The following is a 23,365-nucleotide window of genomic DNA, read 5'->3' on the forward strand; positions in this document are numbered from 1 at the left end:
TATAGAAATTCGAAGTGATTTTGTTAGCTCAACAGTAGTAATTATCGAAAATTCTACAAATCCTGGAATTTTGGTAAAGTTATTTACAAAAGGACCGAAACAGTATTGGAAAGAACATTTTTTATATTATATCAAAACATGTTTTTCATGTTTCAACAATGTTTACAGTGTTTGAAATGGAAACTATTTTCACACATTATGTGTATACATTTTATCAATCAAACACTACAGGTTGAAAGGTTAAATTCTGCTATTATTCTGCTATTATTCTTTTGGATGAGATTCCTGGGTTTTATGAACAATGATTCCATGGGATGTTTCAATTTCTATTATTTGAAAACTTAAGTTTTTGTGGAGTTTCCAATCGAACGCAGTTGCCCCCAAAATTCATATAAAACTAACAATTGTGTATGCTTAGCCGTGGATGCTACTCAGTTCAAGTCACAGAAAGCTGGAATTTCTATGTATGATGTGATCCACCAAAGATTCACTAACCAATATGTGTTGAATATAAAGCTGTTCAATAGAAAAGGGGTTGAAGACCATATTTATTCTGGAGAAGTATCAAGTTTCATGACTGAGGTATCCAAAAAGTTATGAAGAATATATTTACAAAATATATTCAATGAAGCCACAAAGAACCAATTGAAAAAATGAACGGACAGGTATCCAGATTTCATTAATGTTCATTTCCTCTCCTTTCCTATTGAAATTATTCTTGTATTTTTGAATTTCTATTGCTTTCTTATTTTCTTATATTCTTTTGGATAGTAATTTTGAGTTCTATGGGGTATACCTGTATTTCCGAATGAGATAATGTGGGTGCCTTTTTTTGAGAGCATTGGTCGGTTTGTCCGAGGCGACAATTTCTCTTTTGTTCAGAAAGACGGATACCTATACCTTTTTTCGTTATTCCAATGAGAAACGAACCACAGCTACAAGAAATCCGGTATACTCAGGGTATTGCTGAAGAATCTCTGAGGTCACTAGCTGACCTAAAACTATCTTTGATAGTTGATTTCAGCATTCTTGGATGTACTTGTGAACAAATGTGCAGATGGTATATTGAACCACAGAGTCTACAGAAAATAAAAATACATAGAAAGGTCACAACAAAAGAGAGATGTATTATTAAAACGTTGGGTGAGAGAGCACGGCGTATCTTTGAACCTAAAAGTCTCCCTGAAATCAGGCGGGTTGGCTGTCCTTGTTCATCTTTCACTGCCTGAACTACGGTGCATGCTGTTTTTGGCGAGTGCATTGGCAGGTGCATAGGTGCGATAGGTGACAACTGGGGGAGTTGATGGATCCGTGACTGGTTGACCATGTGCGGAAGGGGCGGGGCTTCACACTGATTACCTGTTGCGGTCAAGGGGTGCTTGATTCTGATTGGCTGAGGCGGCAGGGGATGAAAAAAGTGGAGGGGTGCTTGATTCTGATTGGCTGAGGGGGCAGGGCTAAAAAAGTGGAGGGGGGTGCTTGATTCTGATTGGCTGAGGGGGCGGGACTAAAAAAAGTGGAGGGGGTGCTTAATTCTGATTGACTGAGGGGGCGGGGCTAAAAAAGTGGAGGGGCTGGTCTATCCACTGCAGTGCATTGGGAGATGTGGGGGTTGAGCGAACCGGCCATCGAATGCCTGCTTTCACGTAGCCTCGCTAGATACGGGAATGACAGCATCATTTGTGGTTCTATTATTCCCTAACTGAATGGCATCCCAAAGATGGCCTTATCCTGAGGTGTGTGTATCTGTGCCGAGAGAATGACACTGTGCCTATCAGCTGGATGTCGAGCAACTGACCTCTCTGTAAATTTAGATCAGGAGCGAGAGCTTCTCAACTCTCCAACTCCTGATCCAATAACTGATCCTAAAAAAAAGGTTTGGTGGACGACTGGGTCGTCTCCTCAAGAGCGAGGTACCTTATGAAACCGCCTTGAGCGGTGTACGCAGAATCTGTCTCAGGTGGAGGAACAAACCCCCATGAGAAGGTTAGCAAACGTTTGCGTTCAAATGATTCACCAAAACCAGAGGCGAAAAAGCCCTGCACGGTTGAATCTAAGGCTTCGTCAGGTGTAGCTGATGTGCAAAAACCCTCATATGGACAGGTTGTCGCGGGTATCAAGGTGGAAATCTTGCATCTTGACAATCCGACTACCTCTTTAACGATGAAACAGCAGAGCATATGCTTTTAGTCTGCCCCGCTGGGAACGAATCAGGTTTTCAGAGTTCGGCAGAGACGTACTCTTACCATCTGACTTGAAGACCACTCACCATACAAACTAATCGGCTTCGTTAGGAAGCTGGGTTCATTTGGTCGAGTGTGAATAAGTGTGAGCCACAATAAACTCTTCCGGGTTGCGGTGGAGGGTCGAATAGACCCACTCACTTTGAACCTAACCTAACCTACATCACTCGTCGTCAAAAGAGCGCTATAAACTTTCCACAAACAGAAGTTGTGTAAACAATATTGATGAGTATTTTAATTCTTATCAGATACTTTTCGATTTTTCGACATGATAAAGAAGTACCTCATTATGCTGCAACATAATATCAGTTGAAAACCCACTTCTGAAATCATATGAAAAATGCCTTCAAAGGAAATGGGTATAGCAAAGGAGAGAATGCTGAAGTAACCCCAGCTAGGCTAGTTAGGGGAAAAGTTCCACTTCCCTATGTTAAAAATGGTACAGACCGGATTGGGACAATCTTAGAGAAACACGACGTGAAACCAATATCAGAGAAAGTCGGAAATCAGCCCCAGAGAACCTTTAGCAACACCGGGGGTATACCTTATCACTTGTAGCTGCGGGTCAGTCCACACTGAAACGACGAAAAGAAGTATAGGTACTAGTTTTTTTCAATTTATTCACAAACAAGTTACACAGTTACACAGAATTAGTATGCGTTGCAAATAAATTAAGATAACTCACAAAAGGTAAACCCTGAGCGTGAGATGCTTAACTATAAGCTGTATATTTATAGAAAAATTAACCCAAATAACACATAATCACAAGAGAAATAATGCATTTCTAAGTCTGATTCAAACTTATGTATCAGAGAGAAACGTCTTTAAAAAAAAAAGAATAAGTTTTATAAGTAATAGATATTTTTTACATCAACATATTGATGTATTTGAGGGCGGGGGATTCGGAGAACCCATAATTTGGTTTTTTGTTTGAAAACTCTCGAGTTTTGTATATTTTTCAAAGTTTTTGGCAGCTCATTATAAAGTTTTGGACCTAAGTAAAAAAAAAACTAGTAGTATGTTTTTTTGATGGTCTTGCTACTTGCGACATGTTCGATTTTTCCGTGTTAGGTATGGATGACTGATGGCTTGTAGACTTGCTTTGTATTTATTTTGTCAGGCTACAGTGCTCACAAAATGTAATTGTCGAATATCCAAAATTTTCGATTCATCAAAAAGTTGTTCGATAGAGTAAGTATACGGTTTTTCAAAAATGACTTTGAGAATCATTCTCTGCATTTTTTCCAAGTTTATGAGAAACGTTTTATTGACTGCACCCCAAGCAATGACTCCATAACTGAGATGGCTCTCGATTAGCGCCTAGTATAATATTTTCATTTGACCTAGTATAATATTTGGTGAGTATATTCGAATAGTGTTTCATCCTGTATAGAATACTCCTCAATTTCTTTACTACATAATTAACATGTACGTTTCATTTCAAGTTATAATCGAGATAGATTCCTAAGTATTTATAACTGTCTGCCCTTTTAATTCTCACAACTCCATTAGGTCGTTTGATGTCTATGGTGTCAAAATTAGGCATGTTTTGGAGTAGGAAGTGAAGGGAATGAAGTATGTTTTACCTTTATTTACTGTCAGTAGTTGCCCGTCAAACCATTCAAGGATAATTCTGAAGTCTCGTTCTACTACAATTTTCAAATCATCCCAAGTTTTGACTTTGTAGAATACTGCGGTGTCATCAGCAGATCTCATCACATTTTCCTCTAAATTCAATTTGAATAGGTCGTTCAAATATATATTGAAGAGTACAGGACCAAGGACGGTGCCTTGTGGAATACCAAAGGAATTGTCGCTTCGGATAAACTGACAATCAGATGTCGCCGAACATAGTCTCGAAAAAAGGAACTCTCATTATCTAATTCGAAGATACAGTAATACCCTATAGAATTCAAAACTACTATACAATAGTATATATAGAGGCAATATAAATTCAAAAACAGGGATACTTTCAATAAAAAAAGGTAATGAACAATAATTAAATCTGGATACCTGTCCTCAATTGATCACAAACACGGTCAAAGAAATTGAGCCACGCCCACCTATGATAATATAAAACCGGAGTCAAATACCATCATTATAGTTTGTGCGTTGGGAACAATGGAAACAACAACTCGAGCACTTTGACTGTAATGTTATCGCCTCTGATCATGTCTACCGCAGTAATAGACGAAAAGTCGGACAAAAAACTGCAGACCACGACCAAAGTAGCTATGACACAATTTCTATTGTTATTTCATTTTTATTAAAAGTGAGATGTCGCATACTAATTCATTTCAATTCATATTTTAAGTAGCCCAACAAAACATTAAGTACCTATTACCTATTTTGAGTATGACAATTTCATAAGGAACCAATTCAATTTTTATCTATTTTATATCATTCCACTGGGAGAAAGGTTCATTTTCGTAATTTCCTATTCATTTCAGGTGATAAAGTCCTACACTTTTCGAAAAACAATATTAAGTTTTTGATTTCGGTTTTTATGATACGAATATCCAATACTCACCTAAGTCAGCTTTCTTAGCTGTGGCAAATCCTGTATCTATGTCTGAGTTTTCCTCTTTGTGATGTTCTCCTTTTCTCGCTTCCATCAATAAATGAATCATATCAGGTCGTATTATATTGTTTTTCTCCCGGACTTCTATGGTATTATCAACCAGATCGGAGAAGAATCTGTTGGCTGCTGGATTCATGTATGTTATCCCTAGATACTGTAACAAATTTCAGTTTGGGACGTAGATGTGAAAATTATAAGGGAATTTCTCAAAGATCGGTTTTGAGTTGAAATTTACACTGGTTATTCGTCAAACATCTGTTCAGTCAAATAACCATGTGGATATATAAATATTTTGAAAATATTTTCGGAACTTTGCAACGATATTCAACAGCTTTTTGTTGAATATATAACATTCTGTAGAAATTCCCACGAATATGATTGTTTTCCCAAGTGTGATCCACCGAATGAACTATAGTCGATGTCATAATTAACGCACTTTCTTCGAAGTTACTTTTTATAATCGACAGGATCACAATTTTTCTATTGGCAATCGATAGAAAAATATAATTCAACTCCAGCAATCTAACTGCAACATTATTTCAGAATGATAAAAATATTCTTTGTAGGTCAGTATTTCTGTGATGGGTTTTGTGAGTTTGAATCATTGCTCAACTAGTTTTAAAAGCTTATATAGAAAAATACATGAACAATCTCATACGGTTTGGGACTATTCGAGCTATAATATGAATTTAATTCGTGTATATTTTTTTTCCTCGATAGGGTCAGTGAATAAGATGAAAGAATCATAAAATATGTGATGGAAACTCATTAATACAGTTTATTACACTATAAAAGGTTTTACAAAAACTGCGACACGTGTTTCGCTATACAATAGCTTTAACAAGCGCTATACAATAAATAGCTTGATAAAGCTATTGTATAGCGAAACACGTGTCGCTGTTTTTGTGAAACCTTTAATAGTAAAAATCATACAAATCAAACTGTATCAATGAGTTTCAATATAGATTTTCATCACGTATTGGCCAGTTCTATTTAATTATATGTGATGGAATCGGCCGATACTCGATACAAATCCATGACGTATTTCACACTTCATTGTGAAATTTTCACTGAGCATTTCCACAAAACGCAACACTTGTTTTGCTATACAATAGCTTCTTCAGGCGAGTATAGCAAAACACGTGTTGCGTGTTTTGCTATACTCCGCCTGAAGAAGCCTAAAGGAGCTATGCTAATGCGAAACACATGTTGTGTTTTTGTAAAACGGTTTAGTGAAAATATAACAATGAGTCTTTTTCCAGAATAAAGAATCATAACAATGAATTCATGTTGATTCTATTCAATACAGAAATAGTTTCGATACACTTGCCTTACAAAGAATAATATTCTATGTTTTCGTAGTGCTCAATATACATTAGATTGCATTAGAATGGGAAAATTTCCAACTGAAATTGGAGTTCCTATTTGGAATATCATTAAATCATGGAATAGAACCAGATTGATTCAGTTTTTCTATTTAGGGAGATGGTTGAGAACTGCGTTTTTTATTTACCTTTATGAGTTTTGGAACCAATGGATATCCTATGTACTTGAATAATATTCCGGAATTTTTAACATCAGTTAACTTTTTCCCCATCGAATAGAATTCATTATCTGGTTCTTTAAGTGAATCGACTTCCACGCCAAAGGCAGAGGTGGCTATAACATCGTTAGTAAAACGGGTAAAAGCGTCTTTCATCTCTATTTCTATACATTTTTCATCTTTCTTGAGAAAATGATTGACAAAGTCCTCAGTGCATTTCGAAATCAGAACAAACATTTTTCGCAATTTGCTACTGGTGAACGACGGGCTGAGAATAGGTCGCATTTTTCGCCATTGTGGACCTAAAAAATTATAAATCATATTAGTAGAGGAGAGCTGAATATACTAACGTGAAAGGGACAAATTACCCAGAGAGGAGTTATACAAATAAATTCGATATTTCATTCAATACTGATTATTGTTGACTTCAATGATGACCATACTCTCGTGATTGAAGTTGTGTCCCTCTCTATGGAGGTGTAGCATGCGTCGAAGTCATTTCTCCATTCTGAAAACTGTGTCTATGTTCTTTTGTTCTTTTATGCGTGCTTCAAATATTCTTTCTGTTTGACGTATGTGAAACATCCGATTTGATGCTAGTATATTTCTTGTTAAGTTTTGAGAAATATTGAAGATGAGTGGAAATGAACTCCATTTCTGTTTGGCGCACACAGAAATGATTTCGAAAATACTTTTGAAAGATAGTGAGCAAACAGATCTCACATGTTTCATTTTGGAATATTTTTCTTGCAATTAGAAGTTTTCGCCATGAAATGAACAGTTTGGAAAAAAAAAACTCATTCTGGAAATACTATTCTGTTAGTCAAGCGGTGGAATGGTGCCACCTATGTTATAAATATATATTCTTTTGAATTATAACGTCAACAGACACACTATACCCACTTGTCTTTTTCCATTGGAAGAAAATATTACTCTATTTTCTGTTGAAAGTTCAAAGGCCATGGTAGAGAGGTTAGTCGTTATTTTCTTCATTTTACTTCGAGAGCGCGTAGAATAAAAAACTTTACAACATGGAAGCTAGTTGTTCGTGAACCTTGAAGTTTTCAAAACTGTCAGTATTGGATATAAATAAAAAACAATGTATTCTTCAAGAATACAATATTCGCTCGAAATTAAAAGTAAGGAGGAAATAGTGCAAAAATGTGCGAGTATGACTGCTGTCAATAGATCGACAATTTTTATAATTCTTGAGGAACTCAGGGAAAGTAACAGCTCTGTAGTGCCTTTTAGATAATTGCACTTATTTTTTTAAATATTTATTTATGTATATACACCCTGTACATTAATCATTTTCATTTATAACTAAGTCAACTACGTTTTGCTAATATTGCAAATATATTTATGTAGGATATGCAAACTGTATCGATAATGAACGATTTGTCAATTGTAAATCAGAATGAGAAGAAAGACAATAGACTGAAGTGAAAACTCCATCAGCTTTTTAATTTTCACGTCCTTCCTTATGAAACAACCTTTACAGCTCTTTGGAGCCAGAAGTATGCACTGGCAGATAGTGTTTGGTTATCGATGAAGAAGTCAAAAATTCTATTAGGAGAACAGTACACTTTTTTCACATAAAAAATGAAATACTTTCATTGAATAAAGTTTTGTCAGTTATTCGTGAAGACAGCTCTTTTCCTGATATAAGAAGGAAAAGATTAAGGAAGATATTACAAGAACACTGTTCTGTTGTTACAGAACAACAAAAGTGGAAGACAAGCCTTCATGGAAGGTTGGTCCACTGGTTTCAAAATTCCAGTTGGAAAGGCTCGTTATCTGAACTCACATACGGAGCAGTAAGGAATGCGTGAACGATGTATTGACGCTGTTTGAATTGAAAGAAAATGGGGAGTATCATCAAGAAATGGATGCCACTGTATTCGAAGAATGATTCAAAAACATACTCGTAAAACTTCCGCAGAGATCCGTAGTAGTAATGGATAATGCAAGTTACCACAGAAGACGAGTCAAGAAGCTACCGACATCGTGTTGGAGGAAGGCAGATATTACTTTCGAATCAACCATGTTAAAAGCGAAGCTCTTCAATTTGGCTAAACGTCATGATTCAAAATTCGTTAAGTATGTCACCGATAAGATGGCGAAGTCTACAGAAATGCCGGTTCTTTGGTTGCTACCTTATTACTGGAAATTGAATCCAATAGTGTTGGTTTGGACTCAAGTTGAAGAATTCATCGCATGACTTTTAAAGTGTTTCTAGTGAAGAAATGCCTCTGGAAATAGTCGACCAAGAAGCTTGGGAAAAATGTATCCTCAAAACAATCAGAATCGAAGTATAGATGTGGGATCTGGATGATCGTATAGACTCATTATCAAAAAAAATTCCAATTGCCATCAATCCTAATAAAACTGATCCCGTGAGGAATCACTTAAAGAATATCTGTAAACCTTTTTCAGAATACAAGTTATCGCAATACCCCATTCGATGTAAGTATTTCATTGAGTCTATGGAATTGTTTCTGAATCAACTATAAAATTCAGTGAAAAAATTAATCTTCATTTCCAAACCAACAAGATATCGGTTACCAGCTTTCACTTATTATTGACATGGTTTCTTAATTGAGAGTTTTACCCTCCATACACACATATATGTTTACTGTTAACCAGTTATCGTGTTCCCACTACGAACGATAAGCCTCTAAAATCGAAACTGGTGCGAGCAATGAATTAAAAGGGTCTTTATCATTTTATCGTTATATACGATATATTTTATATTTTACAACGCTTACTTGTAATTACTGAAAAACTCTTATGAAATAATTGAAATGCAATTCTTCACGAAATTGCTTCTCAAGAGTGTTAGAAAAATTTTAAAGTAACTGCCAAAATGTTTATAAAGCTGTCTTGTAGTGTTTGTTTTATGAAACTGTGCCAATTTCCTATTTATAACTGTTTTATGAACTTATTGAAAACATTTCTGAGAGAAATATAGTTTTATAATTTGTTTTTTCGAAAGGTTTTCACAATCATTATAAAATATTGTTGTAAATCATGCCCTAAAGAAAATAACGCTGACCGCCAATGGTGATCATAAACCAATTGTGACGTAGCTAAGAGCGCGCCAATGTACTATGTTCGCTGCCGCTCTAGATGTAGCGAGAATAATGCTACCGATTTCGATGAAATTATATGAACTCTAGTCACGAGCATATTGACATAGTCAAGTGGAAGTTACAGTACGGTACGCGAAGCGATCTAGTAAGGCGATACACATTCAAATAATAACGTTAATTTCAAATATTGTTCAATGTAGTCAATCATTGGTCAACCCACGAGGAAAAACGTAACAATATAAAGTTGCTAGTTGGGCAGGTGCTATTTCAGATGAATCGTTTTCCCTTTGGGGTATCTTCGTGTCCCGGAATATTTCAGAGAATGATCAATACAACTCTTGTAAATATTCAAAACGTGGCCTCTTTTCTTCGCGACCTATTGATGCTGGGAAAGTCTATTGAAGAAAATTTAAAAAACGGATACAAGGTGTTTGATGAATTACAGGAATGTGGCTTCCGCGTGAGATTGAAGAAATGTTTCTTCTTCCAGAAAAAAAGTTACGTTTTTGGGATACACTATTGATAAACATGGTTCATCAACCTGTCAAGATGAAATTCAGGACCTTCATATATAACTGAACTCAAATAATTTTTGGGCTAAGTTAATTTTTATGGAAAAGTTATTGAAAATCTGAGTGTAAAATTATATCCATTGTTCGTTTTATTTAAAAAAAAACAAATGTTTTGGAAAATGAAGTCTCGAATTGATTGAATCAAAATCAAGCAGATTATTAGTATATTATGATCAAAATTTACCGGTAACTTCAACGTGTGACGCAAATAAACGTGTAATATCTCATGTGTTCCCAAATGGTGATGTTGAACCAATTGCTATATGATTACTATAACTCTAAAATAGTAGGCACCAAATTCTCAGAAATGACTAACGTTTCTGCCTTAATCTGTTTTTTGCTAAGACGTATAGAAATAACACTAAAACCGATGGGGAAAAATGATGATGAAATATAAAAAATCACAACCTTGATAACAATGTTTTCGATTCAACAAGAAAATCAGCAAAAAATTAACAACAAAGGTACTGGAAAAAATTTTATGGAAAAAAATGAGAAATATATTTCTTGCATCAAAACAATGTACTGAACATGAATTCAGCAGAAAAAATTTCTGTGGTTCGAAAAAAAATTAAGGGGGTTCATTATTTGCATCACCATAAGTCAAAAATTGCAATATAATAATCATAGATTTACTTTCTGTGGGATGACTGAAAACAGACTTTGGTTACTTCAAAACAGAGAGGTATTTGACATACACTACGTATTTTTATGTTTTTTAATTTTGTCGAATTGAGGCGTTATTTTTGAATCGTTCAAAAACATTAATTTTTCATGCCGCTGAAGACATCAATGTACTCATATATTAATATTATGTTCTACATCTTCATTAGAGAAGATTATTTATCCAGATTGAATCTTCAGGAAGTTTATTTTCCTTTGTACCTAGATATATGAACAACTTTTATATCTATGATTTCTCTTCAGTATCTCCATTATTGATATTCATCAAAAAGAACTTCTGGTGCTGTAATCGATGAGTAAATTTCTATAATGTAATATTTCGACACCAGTCAGTATCCGAAGTATATTTTCAAGGAAAGCCACGCAAAACTGAATTTATTACATGAGTATTAAAGAAAATTCCAATTTTAAAAAATATGTAAAAAATATACATTTGAAAACAAAATCGTCAAAATCGTTGTTGTTGTTTTTGAGGACTCCCGAAAGAAATACTTTGTTGATTCGATTACATATTACAATGAATAAAGCATTATTTTGGAAAAATAACCATATCTTACCTCATTATTCGTAGAGTCACTGTTGAAAATAGTTACTAAAAAAATTTTAGAGCAAGGAATTCATCTAAACGAAATACTAATTCATTTTTTTTTTCTATTTACTCATGCAAATCGGATCAGCTACTATTGATCAACTGTGAAACAACTGAACCAATTTCAAAATTCAAAAGTAACATATTCTACTTATTATCCCGATATATTCACGGGATTGGGGTCTAAGTGGGTAAAATCGTAAATTTTTTTTGGTATTTCACGCGGAAATAGTCTTGAAAAAACTATTGTATGTAAAAGCATTTCAACAACTCATTACATGTTGAAACTCCAACAGCGACGATTGAGAATACTTAAAATTGTTATATTTGTAAGTAGAATTTTTTGTGTTCAATTTTTGGAAAAAACTAAACAACGAATTCTGATCATTCACGAATGGAAATTATTTGTTATTGATAATAATAATGAATCTTTATTGGTGCGTCTACTATTACACTCTGAGGTGACAGAATTTTTGAAAATCGGTTGAGTAATTAACGGAACGGAGTAATTAACGTGTTTCACTATCAATAGCTTCTCTAGGCATACTAATATGAAAACAGCATTTATGGTATCAATTTAGATTATTTCGAATTTCTTTCAGGAACAATCCTATACATACCTTTTGAAAAAAATAAATTTTTGCTCCATAGTGGATCAATGTCCAATGCAATAAAACTTTTGTGATCGGTGAAGTGATCAAAATCTTTAACAGTGATTCTTCTCAAAAGTTCTGGATCTTTTATTACCAAGGTAGGTGCAGACATTTGATAGATTCCATGATATCTGGAAACAAAGCGATAGCATTAATATACATGAGAATGAACACATTACAACTGTCAATGAATGGGGAAGTTATGCAGGAGTTTATTTTCATAAAAATTGTTAGATTTGATATTTCCTCGAATAAATGACTCATCTTTTGAAAATACTATTCCATTACTAGAACAAAAATACTACCCCTCAACACAATTTTCGTTTATCAAGTAAACATCATCAGGAGATGTAAGTCACAAGAACTAAGTTTGATACCAGAATACTTGAACCAACAACCAAATTTTTCAATAACAGTTTTTTTAATGTTTCGATTCAACAATAATAACTCTTTCAAACGTGAATGCAGATGATTGCTATTACTAATATTTACTTCTCTTTACTTCATAGAATGTGAAATTGAGTATGCGCAACTACAGAAATCTGTATCATTACATTAAAATCATTATCCTTTTATTGAACAGCTCTGATAGTCCTTTGAATAGAAACTGGTTATTAGCTTTTTTTAGGATCGTGTGAAAGAATCGATCATCAGACTTACCACGTTACCTTATGTTCATCGCTTATTTCTGTGAAAACTGTATTATTTTCTATTTAATTTCAGTTCAATGGTGAACAATGGAACTTATATTTTTTACTCTTGATATTATTATTTTTTTTCACCGTAGTGTGCGCGCCAGCATTATCAACCAATGACCACTCCCCACACCGTGGGGTAAGTGATCACTGGGTCCGAGAATCATGTGTCCTGAGCAAGCGCAGTGAGCCAAGAATGACAGCCTTCTGCATCTGTGCGGCTAAGATTTCTTCCTTAGTGCGGCAAGCCGGTATGATTTTAAGATTAGAGAGTAGAGAGAATATCGTTCCACTAAGGACTCCAATAATCAGAACAACCATCTTGACAGAGTGATCTGGATGGAGTCTGCGGAGTTCGAAGAGAATATCTCGATATTTTATCCGTTTTTCCTCCTCTTTTCTGACGATATTCGTCTCGCCAGGAGCTGAAAACTCCACGACAAATATCGTTTTGGTCTGGTGCTCGAGAAGGACTACATAAGGCATAGGGTGGGGAACGAGTAGTTCTAATAAGTTTGGCATTTCTCGTTTCTCACAACGGATTCAATATCCCCCGGAACTCAGGGCAACACCGGTGTCTCGTCAATATCGTAAGAGTGCCGTAGATAATAATATAGCACTCTTAGGGCCGCCTTATGTCGATGGATATAGGCCGAGACCGCATATGCTGGACATGCTGATAGCAAGTGCATTAGGGTTTCGAGGGCCTCGCAGCAGGCCCTGCACCTTGTGTCAGGAACCTCCATACCCATCACGCGACTGCGGTAGACTAAAGTGTTGAAAACATCATCCTGGCAAGCCATGATGAACCCCTCAGTTTCCGACTTCAGCCCACTCGACCTGAGAAAAGCGAACGTCAGGCGCTTTGATAAGCCAAGATCTCCAATGTTATTGAAGAAGACCCCATGCATTGACCTATCCTTGTGTCTCCGCAGAAATAAGGTGATCTCTGCGGCTTTTATCTGAGCTTTTTGCTGAACGGGTTCCAACTCGGTGACAGAGTTGTGGTCACTTCGTTCAGAGTAGAAAACTATACCGAGTTCATCAGCTGCTCGGGCAGCTGCCCTGAAGAGAAATGCTCCAATGCCTGCTCTCTCATGGTCCCGGAACATGCACAGAAGGGGATCCAAACCCCTGATGACTTTACAGGCTGTATCCAGTACCATTTTGTCATGTAGACACTCCAAACAAAGTCAAAAGTCCACGGCCTCCCTGTTGTCGGGGTAAGTTCAACCGGTGAACGGACGATTTATGATGCAAACTCCTATAGAGATGCATAATTTTTCGGGTCTTTACGTCGAGTTGATACAGCTCCTCCCGAGTCCACTTCACTACTCCAAACGAGTAGTGTAATATTGGAACGGCAAGCAAATTTGTTGCAGCAACTTTGTTCTTCCCCGACAGTTCCGATGAACAGATCTGTCCGGAGTTTGTGCTGATACTTGCCGCGGAGAAAGTTCTTCACTGCTGTTATCTCTTGCGAGTAGCGTTGTTCCACCCCGAGGTAAGTATACGTCTCCCCGGCATCCAGATGGTGTAGGATGCTTCCATCTACGAGCTGCACATCCTCTCCGTAGTCCCCGCATCGTCCTCTTTTGAGATGGACCATTGCACATTTGCCTATCTTGAATTTCATACCGGTAGCATGCGTGTACTCTTCCATCACCCTCAAGGACTGATGGATATCCTTCTCTCCATTAAAATCATCCATATAAAACAGATGGGTGACCTTGTGCCTCCGGCTTCCGGGGGTGCCACAGTTCTACCCTGGAATATTTCTGAGCGCAACGGATAATGACAATAGTGAGATGCAGAAGTGAAGGGGACTTATTATTTTTATTATTTTCAACCTAAGGTTGACCTGATCAAGCCCTACCCCCCGAAGCCTCGATTCATACAGGAGGAAGCACGGAAGCGTCATCAATCAAGGAATACTCCCCACACCGTGGGGTAGGTAATCATTGGGTCCGAGAATTATATGCCCTGAGCAAGCATAGTAGGACAAGAATGACAGTCTTCTGCATTTGTCCGGGTAAGATTTCTGCCTCAGTGCGGCAAGCCGGTGGATTTTGAGATTCGACAATAGAGTATAGGCATCATTCCACCAAGAAGAGCAACCATCACAACTGAGTGGTCTGAACAGAGTATGCGAAGAACATCTTGATATTTCATCTGTTTTTCCTTCTCTTTTCCTCCTCCTCCTGTATTCAAATCACTGTTAAAGTAGCTACTGTGTTAGCGAAACAAGTCGTGATATATTTCTCAAATAAAGATTGTGGAGATCAAATCGTAAGGTGTAGTTTATGAAACTGACTACTGAGGTTATTAGATTCATATTCTGAGTAGTTATGTCAATAACTATGCGAAGTACCTAGACTATTTGAAGTATTATCAGCAATGTAGCGTAGCAGAATTATTCCACCTTCAACTACCTTTTGTCGTGGTGAAAAGTGCAAGTTATAAGGGACCTCGCTTATCCTCAGCTCGCACAAGTTCTGGCTTTTAAGGGTTGTCGTTCGTATGTTGGCGATAGCTCGTTGATGGAAAAACGAATTTTCACTAGATGAGTTTTCAGGAGAAATATATTTTTTTTCCGTTTATGTAGTATTTTCTGTTATAGATGATGAATGGACTGACGTATTACTTGATGAAAATTATTAACACCATCTATGATAAAAATTTGAGAATTTTCACAAAAATTTCTTAACACTAGACGCGTTAGCTAACGTTTCGCTAGCTTAATCGGTATGAATACCGATGAATAGTACACATTGAATAGTACACATTGGAATAATTGGTTAATAGTAACTAAGCATGTGAATTTGGAGATAACAGGTAGCATTTGTGGAACATTTACAATCTCAGTTCTTGGACACTAGGTAAACTTTGAATATGAATGAAATTATTGGCATTATGAATCAAGTTTTAACAATTGTGACTGGTTAACCCTTTGTTGGTCGTTCAATAGGGAATTGGAATGTTTGCCCTGATTGATTTTCAGCGACTCCAGCAGATTCAATTTCTGTCCTTTATCTTCTATATGTAGTATGCCGTGAATATTATTGAAATCGTGATTGTTTTCCAAAAGGTAGTACGCATAATTGGGATCGGTCTCCTACAGTTCGAAACTTTTCTTATGTTCGCAGATTGTCGTTTGAAGTCCTTCCTACATGAAGTTTTGGCATGATCCGCATGTAAGCCTATCCATTTGCCTGCTCATTCACTGTCAAACAATTACCAAAGTGAGTTAACTTGCTGTTGTATATAAGAATTGTAGTCCGGTGTGTACTATTCAATACTACCCATGAAGCTACGGTGTTGGCGAAACGCGTCTAGAATCATAAAATGATTGTGAACATTGAACAATTATAATTGTCGGTGATATTACATATGAAATTGAATAAAAATATCTCGAATTTCTCAGGGAAATATTCTGTAATTATATTCATGTAGTGCGGACGCATATAGTCTTCTTCTTTTAACTTTTGAACGAGATGAAATATCAAGATATCAGAATTCACGTAAAAAATATAATTTGTTGTATTTTTCGATGGGGAAGACAATAGTGTTACATCACTGTGTATGCTGTTTTCGTCGAGTGCATTGGCTTGGGATGTGGGGGTTGAGCAAACCGGCCATCAGATGCCTGCTTCCACGTAGCCCCGCTGGATACGGAAATGACAGAATCACTTGTGGTTATTCTCTAACTGAATGGCATCCCAACGATGGCTTAATCCTAAAGTGTGTGTATCCGTGCTGAGAGGATGAATGACACTGTGCCTATCAGCTGTCTCTACGTAACCTTAGAGATACTGAGCGCCCTCTCGTCCCGGTAATGCGGGGCTCTGCCATGATTGACCTTGCTTCCCTAGCTACTCGTGGGACTTTTATGGACAGAGTCAACTTAAAAATTCTTTCTCACGCTGAGTCTATAGAGAAGATGGATGTCGAGCTTACGACTCCAGTGATCAAGTGCGAGTCTACAGTGGAGATGGATGTCCAGGTTACGACTCCAACTGACCTTCCTGTAGAATTAATTTAGGTGCGAGTCTACAGAGGAGATGGATGTCGAGTATACGACTCCAACTGACCTCCCTGTGAATTTAGTTCGGGAGCGAGTCTACAGAGGAGATGGATGTCGAGTTGACGACTCCAACTGACCTTCCTGTAAACTCAATTCAGGAGCGAATCTACAGAGGGGGTGGATGTCGAGTTTACGACTCCAACGGACCTCCCTGTAAATTCAGTTCAGGAGCAAGTCTACAAATGAGATGAATCTTGAGTTTACGACTCCAACTGACCTCCCTGTAAATTTAGTTCAGGAGCGAAAGCTTCTCAACTCCCCAACTCCTGATCCAACAACTATACCTTGAAAAAAGTTCGGCGGTGCAGCCAGGAAACGACTGAGTCGTCTCCTCAAGAGCGGGGTACCTTATAAAACCGCCTTGCACCAAATTCTTGAGCGGTGTACGCAGAATCTGTTTCAGGTAGGGGAACCAACCTCCCATGAGCAGGTTAGCAAACGTTTGCGCTAAAGTGATGATTCATAAAAACCAGAGGCGAAAAAGCTCTGCACGGCTGAATTTAAGGCATCGTCAGGTGTAGCTGACGTACAAAAACCCTCATATGGAAAGGTTGTCGTGGGTATCGAAGTGGGAATTTTGCAACTTGACTATTCGACTACCTCATTAACAGAGCATATACTTTGTGCCTGCCCCACTGGGGACCGAATCAGGTCCTTAGAGTTCGGCAGAGTCGTACTCTCACCATCTGACCTGAAAGACCACCCACTATACAAACTAATCGGCTTTGTTGAGGGGCTGGGTTTATTTGTCCGAGTGCGAAAAGTTATAAGCCAAAATAAAAACTCGCGTGTTGCGGTGGAGGGTCGAGTAGACCCACTCACTTTGGACCTAACCTAACCTACATCACTCGTCGTCAAGAGAGCGCTATCAACTTTCCACAAACAGAAGTTGTGAAAACACTAGTGATGATTATTTTAATTCTCATCAGATACTTTTCGATTTTTCGACGTGATAAATAGGTACCTCATTATACTGTAACATAATGTCAGTTGGAAACCCACTTGAATTAATCAATTTTCCAAACAGTCGTGATCTCATGGAAGACCTCAATGAATCACCTGAAGTAATACTTCTAGCTGTTTTTGAGGGTTTGTGCCACATCTGAATTATACGATACACAACTACAGTCCATTTTATATAATTTCAATATAGTAGAATTAGCTTTTAACAAATGTTTTCTTGGAATTCTGATATTTGCCGATTGTTTACAGATTCTTGAAACAAATATATAAATGCTCAGTATTCAAAATGGCAAATCAGGTTTATAAAAATGGAAGGGGATCGAATGAAAATTTGAAAATGAAATTGGTAGCACCTTCTTGACGACGAGAGACGCAACACTCTCTCCACCTAACAAAGTTAAATAATATCTCTACTCGAATGACACAAAGCTGCATTTTTCTTATTGATTATGTGGAATGTTGTAGACAACGGGTTGCATCAACTTGGACCTAAATCAATTACTAGCACTTACAAATGGTCATACGACGAAAATCAGTTCGAATGAATCTGTTGCACTTCTTTCTGTCACTGACTATGATGTTAGAAAAATAAATCCACTAGAGTACAGGAACACGTAGAAAATGATACGATTACATTTGTTCATTATGGTGAAAATTCAAGATTGACTATGGACAATAAGTTTTCAGACAAATAGCGTCAGGCAGTCTGAAGTGTCGTTGAAATGGCACATATCTTAGTTATCTCAGATCTTACCAAGAAGCAATAAATAATGATAATTTTACAAGTTTTTCATTATCTCAATCTGCGATGAGAGAAATAATTTCAAATTCCAGGAGTTCTTTACATATCAACAGACATATTTTGAATACCCAGCTTTTCAATTTTCAACTGAGATATTTACAATATCATATTGTGATTAAATGCAGAATAGTTCCAGCACTCTAGTGTTGAATTGTGTACTTAAAGGAATATCAATTATATTTAAGGTTGAAGTCACTTACCTTGTACCCTGAAATTGGTTATAATACCCAACAATTCTATCCAAAACATTGTTCTTTATAATTGCTTGTCTCTTGCTATCGATATACAGCTGAATTGGATGACCTTCTTGTTTGACACCTCGTTCTCTCCAGTAGTTCCATGGTTTAATATAGAAGTAATAGAAAATGGCGGCTAATGCAGCAGCCCCCAGAAACAACTGAATCATCTTGCAAATATCTCACTGATTGAAGTGTTACAAAAAAATCGTCATTACTCATCCAACTGGGTTGGTAATCTGGAACCAATTAACAATTTGTTTCAGGATACGTCTGGAAATAAATAGTTATTTTTGTATCAAGTGCGTAAAATGAGTGTATTTTCAATGGCACATGAGAGTGTTAATTTTTGTCCGAGACCTCAGGTCGAGGCCAGAAACTCTCCCGAATGTGACATGGAAAGACGAATTTTATACACGAAATACAAACAATATTTTTCGTACAACTGTGAATGTGAATTTACATCGTCATCGTATGATATATATTGAAAATAAATACTTTCACATCTTGACGTGGTTTTTTGTACTGATGAGTTATTGCTTTTGAACGACTGTTGTCTTGAAAATATAATTCAATGTTTCTACTGAAAGTGTATTCAAAAATTTTTCCTGTCTAAAAAAAAAGTCCAAAATAACTTAATAATACTTCTCTATCTCTCTCCATTAATAATCGACTATGTTAAAAATAAATTCTTCGAAATGTAATATTTCATGTTCCTTTTGTGAATAATTTTTTCACGGTCAAAAATAGTGAATATTTACTTATCAGTTGTACAAGAAAATTATTTCTTCGGTTTATTTCATCATGAACTCTTCTTAATTCCATATCTAATAATAACAAATCAATTGAAAGAAATGACTTTCCTTCTGAAAATAATCAAGTGTACATTTCTAAAATACCATTTGTGACAAACCGATTTCGTTAGAAATGGGGCGAAGGAAAAATATAAAAAAATGAGTTTCGTGTAAACATTATAGATAAACGATATAGATTATAAGTATTGAATTCCATTCTGAAAATTTTAATGGGTATCAACAATTCAATATACGTGTTTAAAAAAACATTTTGATTTCCACTTCTTCATCTTTATACAAAAAATTATGGAAAACTATCGAATGAAAGAAGAAAAAAATCATGTTTCAAATGAACGATTTGCGAAGATGTTAAAAAATATACCTCTTCACATTTAAATAATACACGCCATTTCCATTCTGGTCTGATCGCTCATCAAACAATTCATCGTGTTACAAGCTCTGTCCAGCAGTTTGTTCAAGGACAAAACACAAGCACTACATGGCAATCCTTAAGGCGCCCTCAGAGCGATGCCTTTGCGAAAGTAGGGATTCACATTGGATTTGAATCGCTGGAGAATAAATTCATTTACAAAAACGTTCCCAGGAAGTTTATTCCACATAAACGCAGTTCTCAAGATGAAAGAGTTCTCAAACAGTGAATTCGAGGTGTACTGAGTCGAACCTCAAAACCTATGAGTAGCCACAGTCCGTCGCGTATTTCTGATATGTACCGCTCTTGGTGAAATCAAATGTGCCAAGTCACCTGAACACCTTTCGTGAAAGTATCTATAGGAGAGAGACAAGTCTCCAACCTTTCTTCGATGTTCCGAACTATCAAGGTTGCACGTGATGTTCGCGTCTCCAATCAGGCGGATGGCTGTTTTCTGGATGGAATCCAACAACTTCAGAGTATGTTTGGGGGCATAGAGAACAATACTCCAAATAGGAATGAGGTCTGATCTTTATAAAGCATCAAGAGTTGCTGAGGTGTGTATAGTTTTCTAGTTTGGGACAGTGTCCCAAATTTTTGAGAAGCAGCTATTGCAATTCCAGTGACATGATTGTGCCGAAACATATTGGTGTCCATTTCAACACCAAAAAAATTTATCGAAGCAGAAAGCAGAATTGTCTAACCTAACATTATTATATCCGGTTCGACAACATTTATCTTCTTGAATGAAACCGATGCCTGGATTTTTGTGGCATTTAATTGAACCTGGTTACTCTCATCTCACTTCGGAATCACTTCTAGATCCTCATTAAGATATTCAACCTCCTGCTGCCGGTGAAGATGTGTTTCCGCAGCCGATGTTTTGGGATCCAAATGTAATAACGAGACAAGTGTCTTGTCGTCAGCAAAGCAATATATTGAATCCTTGGTTTTTTTCCAATAAATCGTTGATTTAAAATAGAAGGGGTAAAAACATTATGGATCCCTGAGGAACACCAGCGTTGATGGTGAAAGTATTCGAGAGATATCCACCGACGAAATATCCAGGGAACGTTCTTTCAGGAAGCTGAAGAGCCATACACAGAAATAATACGACAACTATGTGTATTACAGCCCTTCTCAACTGTATATGTTTAGTTTTGTAACGAACATGTATTGAGAGGGATTTTTCTTCCAGTTTGTATCTGGAATACTTTAATGCATGATCACTTCTACACATTGTATAAAGAGTTCATTAAAAATTCCATTGTTTTCTTCCTTCCTTTGGCAGTTTCCCAAATTTTTTGTATGAAGATAGGAATGTAGAAAAGTAAAACCTTTATGTCCCAAAAATATACCTTTTTCAATTTTGACAAGATTCCTGTGGCTGGAATTGAATCAAATAGGCATATGAATGTCATTACGCTGATCAGTCATCGTGACATGAGTAGATTCAACTCAAGATGCAGACATATAGTCGCATTATTATGAATGAATTGAGTATTCCATTCAGATTAGTGCTGATGAGGCAATAAGACAAATGTCTTATTCTGAAGCTTCGAAGTCCGCTCTTGGGAATGGCACGTTTCATGCGAGTGAAATTTCATATCGTAAACTCTTTATAGTACTACATTGTGCAGTTTTCCTGATTCAATTCGACAACGAAAGTTTGTAGTATAAACTGAATAGCAAAAAGTGATTTTTGTTCAATCAAATGCTCATATCTGTTTAAAAATCTGTTCATAATCTGTTTTTTCGTTAACCAGGTGTCGTACCTCTACGAACGACAACCCTCAGAAATCGAAACTTGTGCGATCTAAGGACTAACGAGGTCTTATTTTTCAACGTGTGATTCCTAACACATGTTGGACGATAGCAAGTGAATATCGATCGTTCATCCTGGGGCTTGAACCACCGACCAACACGGCGGTCGATTTGAGTGAGTGAACAAAGCACCCACATCAAACCGACAGGCTACCGACCGACCGGCTAAACGTAGTTCTTTCGAAATTACTTTTTCTTTCGTGCCATTCAATGTTTATATGAAAGTATTTTTCCAAGGAGGCTTTTTCGTTCAGTTCATATCTGAAAATAACTTCTATGTATGATCTATAAATTTTTGTGAAGAGTCAATTCGAAAATAATTTGTTACTTTGGAAATTTTACACATTTGGATATCATAAATGCTAGGTATACTTGTCAATTCGAGTTTTTTTTATGAATCTGGTATAGGTATGGTAATAAAATAAGAGAATGTCTCTGATTTTTAAGTCTAGTTGAGATCTCTGAAATGTTGCTAATCTCATTTTGTTGCATTCTCATTTTGGAATGCCATTTTGTGGTGTCATCGACAAACACAGTGACTTTGCCTTCAGTGTCGATAAATAGATCATTCTCGTACATAATGAACAGGAGATAACTCTAAGGACTGCCACAGGTCTGAGTCTTGTGAGTCTTATAGAAAATTCTGAAATACCTAAATACCCGATTTTTCTGATAATCCAAGTTCAATGTCGGAACTGAACAATATTCCTAATTTGAAAATATGATTCAATGTTTTTTTAAATATAGATTTTGAACTCCCAAGTTATTGAAATTTCAATTTGAATACGCAATTTTATTCATAAAAAATGTGTGGCGAAGACCTTTGTATGAATCGATGAAAACTTGTTGAAAAAGGCTAAATTTCTTGAAAATTTTTGTATCTTTGTGAACTTTTTGGTTATGGTAGCTCTTCAATCAGGAAAAGTGAACAATTTACACTACTGCGATTCAAATTCCACAACAAATAGGTGAATACATATCAGATTTTTCTATTTAGAATTGATGATGATATACGAGTACTTTCATATGGGGGAAAGTAAGTTATATTGAAATTTCAATTAATCATCCTGCTTAGAATTCAACAAGTAGATGTACCCTCTTTTCAACATTTAAACTTATGAAAAAAACTATGGAATGATTCGAAAATTTGGTTACCTGTCAAGCTAAACAACAAACAACTGTACAAAATTTATCTTCCTGACTTTTGACAGACTCGCAAAGCAAATGAAAAACAACTCAACTCAATGATATCTACGACGTAATAAATACTCTGCAAATAACCTTGAGATCATTATAACTCATTGTTATCATGATAAGTAACTCACCAAATACGATTTGATCAACTTGTTATCTGTGTCTGATAAGTGAGTGCACTGACGTGATAGCGGTTAAAGGATCTGGTTTGAAATAGTTCAATCACTTTTTGTTTGATGAGAAAACTATCGACAGTGCACTGTCTAGTCTTTGAAGATCCCATTTCACAGAAAAAAACATTGATTTCTATTTTTTGATGAATAATAATGATATGTTTTTCGTCTACAAAGACGCTATTTCAACTTTGCTTCTACAAAACCAACAAG

General features: G+C 36.3%; 1 protein-coding gene across 2 annotated transcripts in view; it reads right to left on the bottom strand.

Moving 5' to 3' along the window:
* Nucleotides 1–23,095, bottom strand: part of LOC111509623 (cytochrome P450 9e2-like) — a 29,989-nt gene extending 6,894 nt beyond the window's left edge. Inside the window, exons 1-5 of one of the 2 annotated variants that reach the window (XM_074184180.1) lie at nt 22,941–23,095; nt 18,702–18,976; nt 11,925–12,088; nt 6,338–6,669; nt 4,774–4,978 (exon numbers count right to left, since the gene is read on the bottom strand). In XM_074184180.1, the coding sequence (XP_074040281.1) occupies nt 4,774–4,978; nt 6,338–6,669; nt 11,925–12,088; nt 18,702–18,907 (907 nt within the window). In that variant the 5' untranslated portion in view covers nt 18,908–18,976; nt 22,941–23,095. Of the gene's footprint in view, nt 1–4,773; nt 4,979–6,337; nt 6,670–11,924; nt 12,089–18,701; nt 19,011–22,940 lie in introns of both variants that reach the window. The other variant, XM_074184175.1, reaches the window with a different exon arrangement.
* Nucleotides 23,096–23,365: the final 270 nt, after the last annotated feature.

The sequence above is a fragment of the Leptinotarsa decemlineata genome, unplaced genomic scaffold, assembly GCF_025532065.1.
Source record: "Leptinotarsa decemlineata unplaced genomic scaffold, Ldec_3_MD MMD2_P_RNA_scaffold_2, whole genome shotgun sequence".
In the NCBI taxonomy this organism is placed as follows: Eukaryota; Metazoa; Arthropoda; class Insecta; order Coleoptera; family Chrysomelidae; genus Leptinotarsa; species Leptinotarsa decemlineata.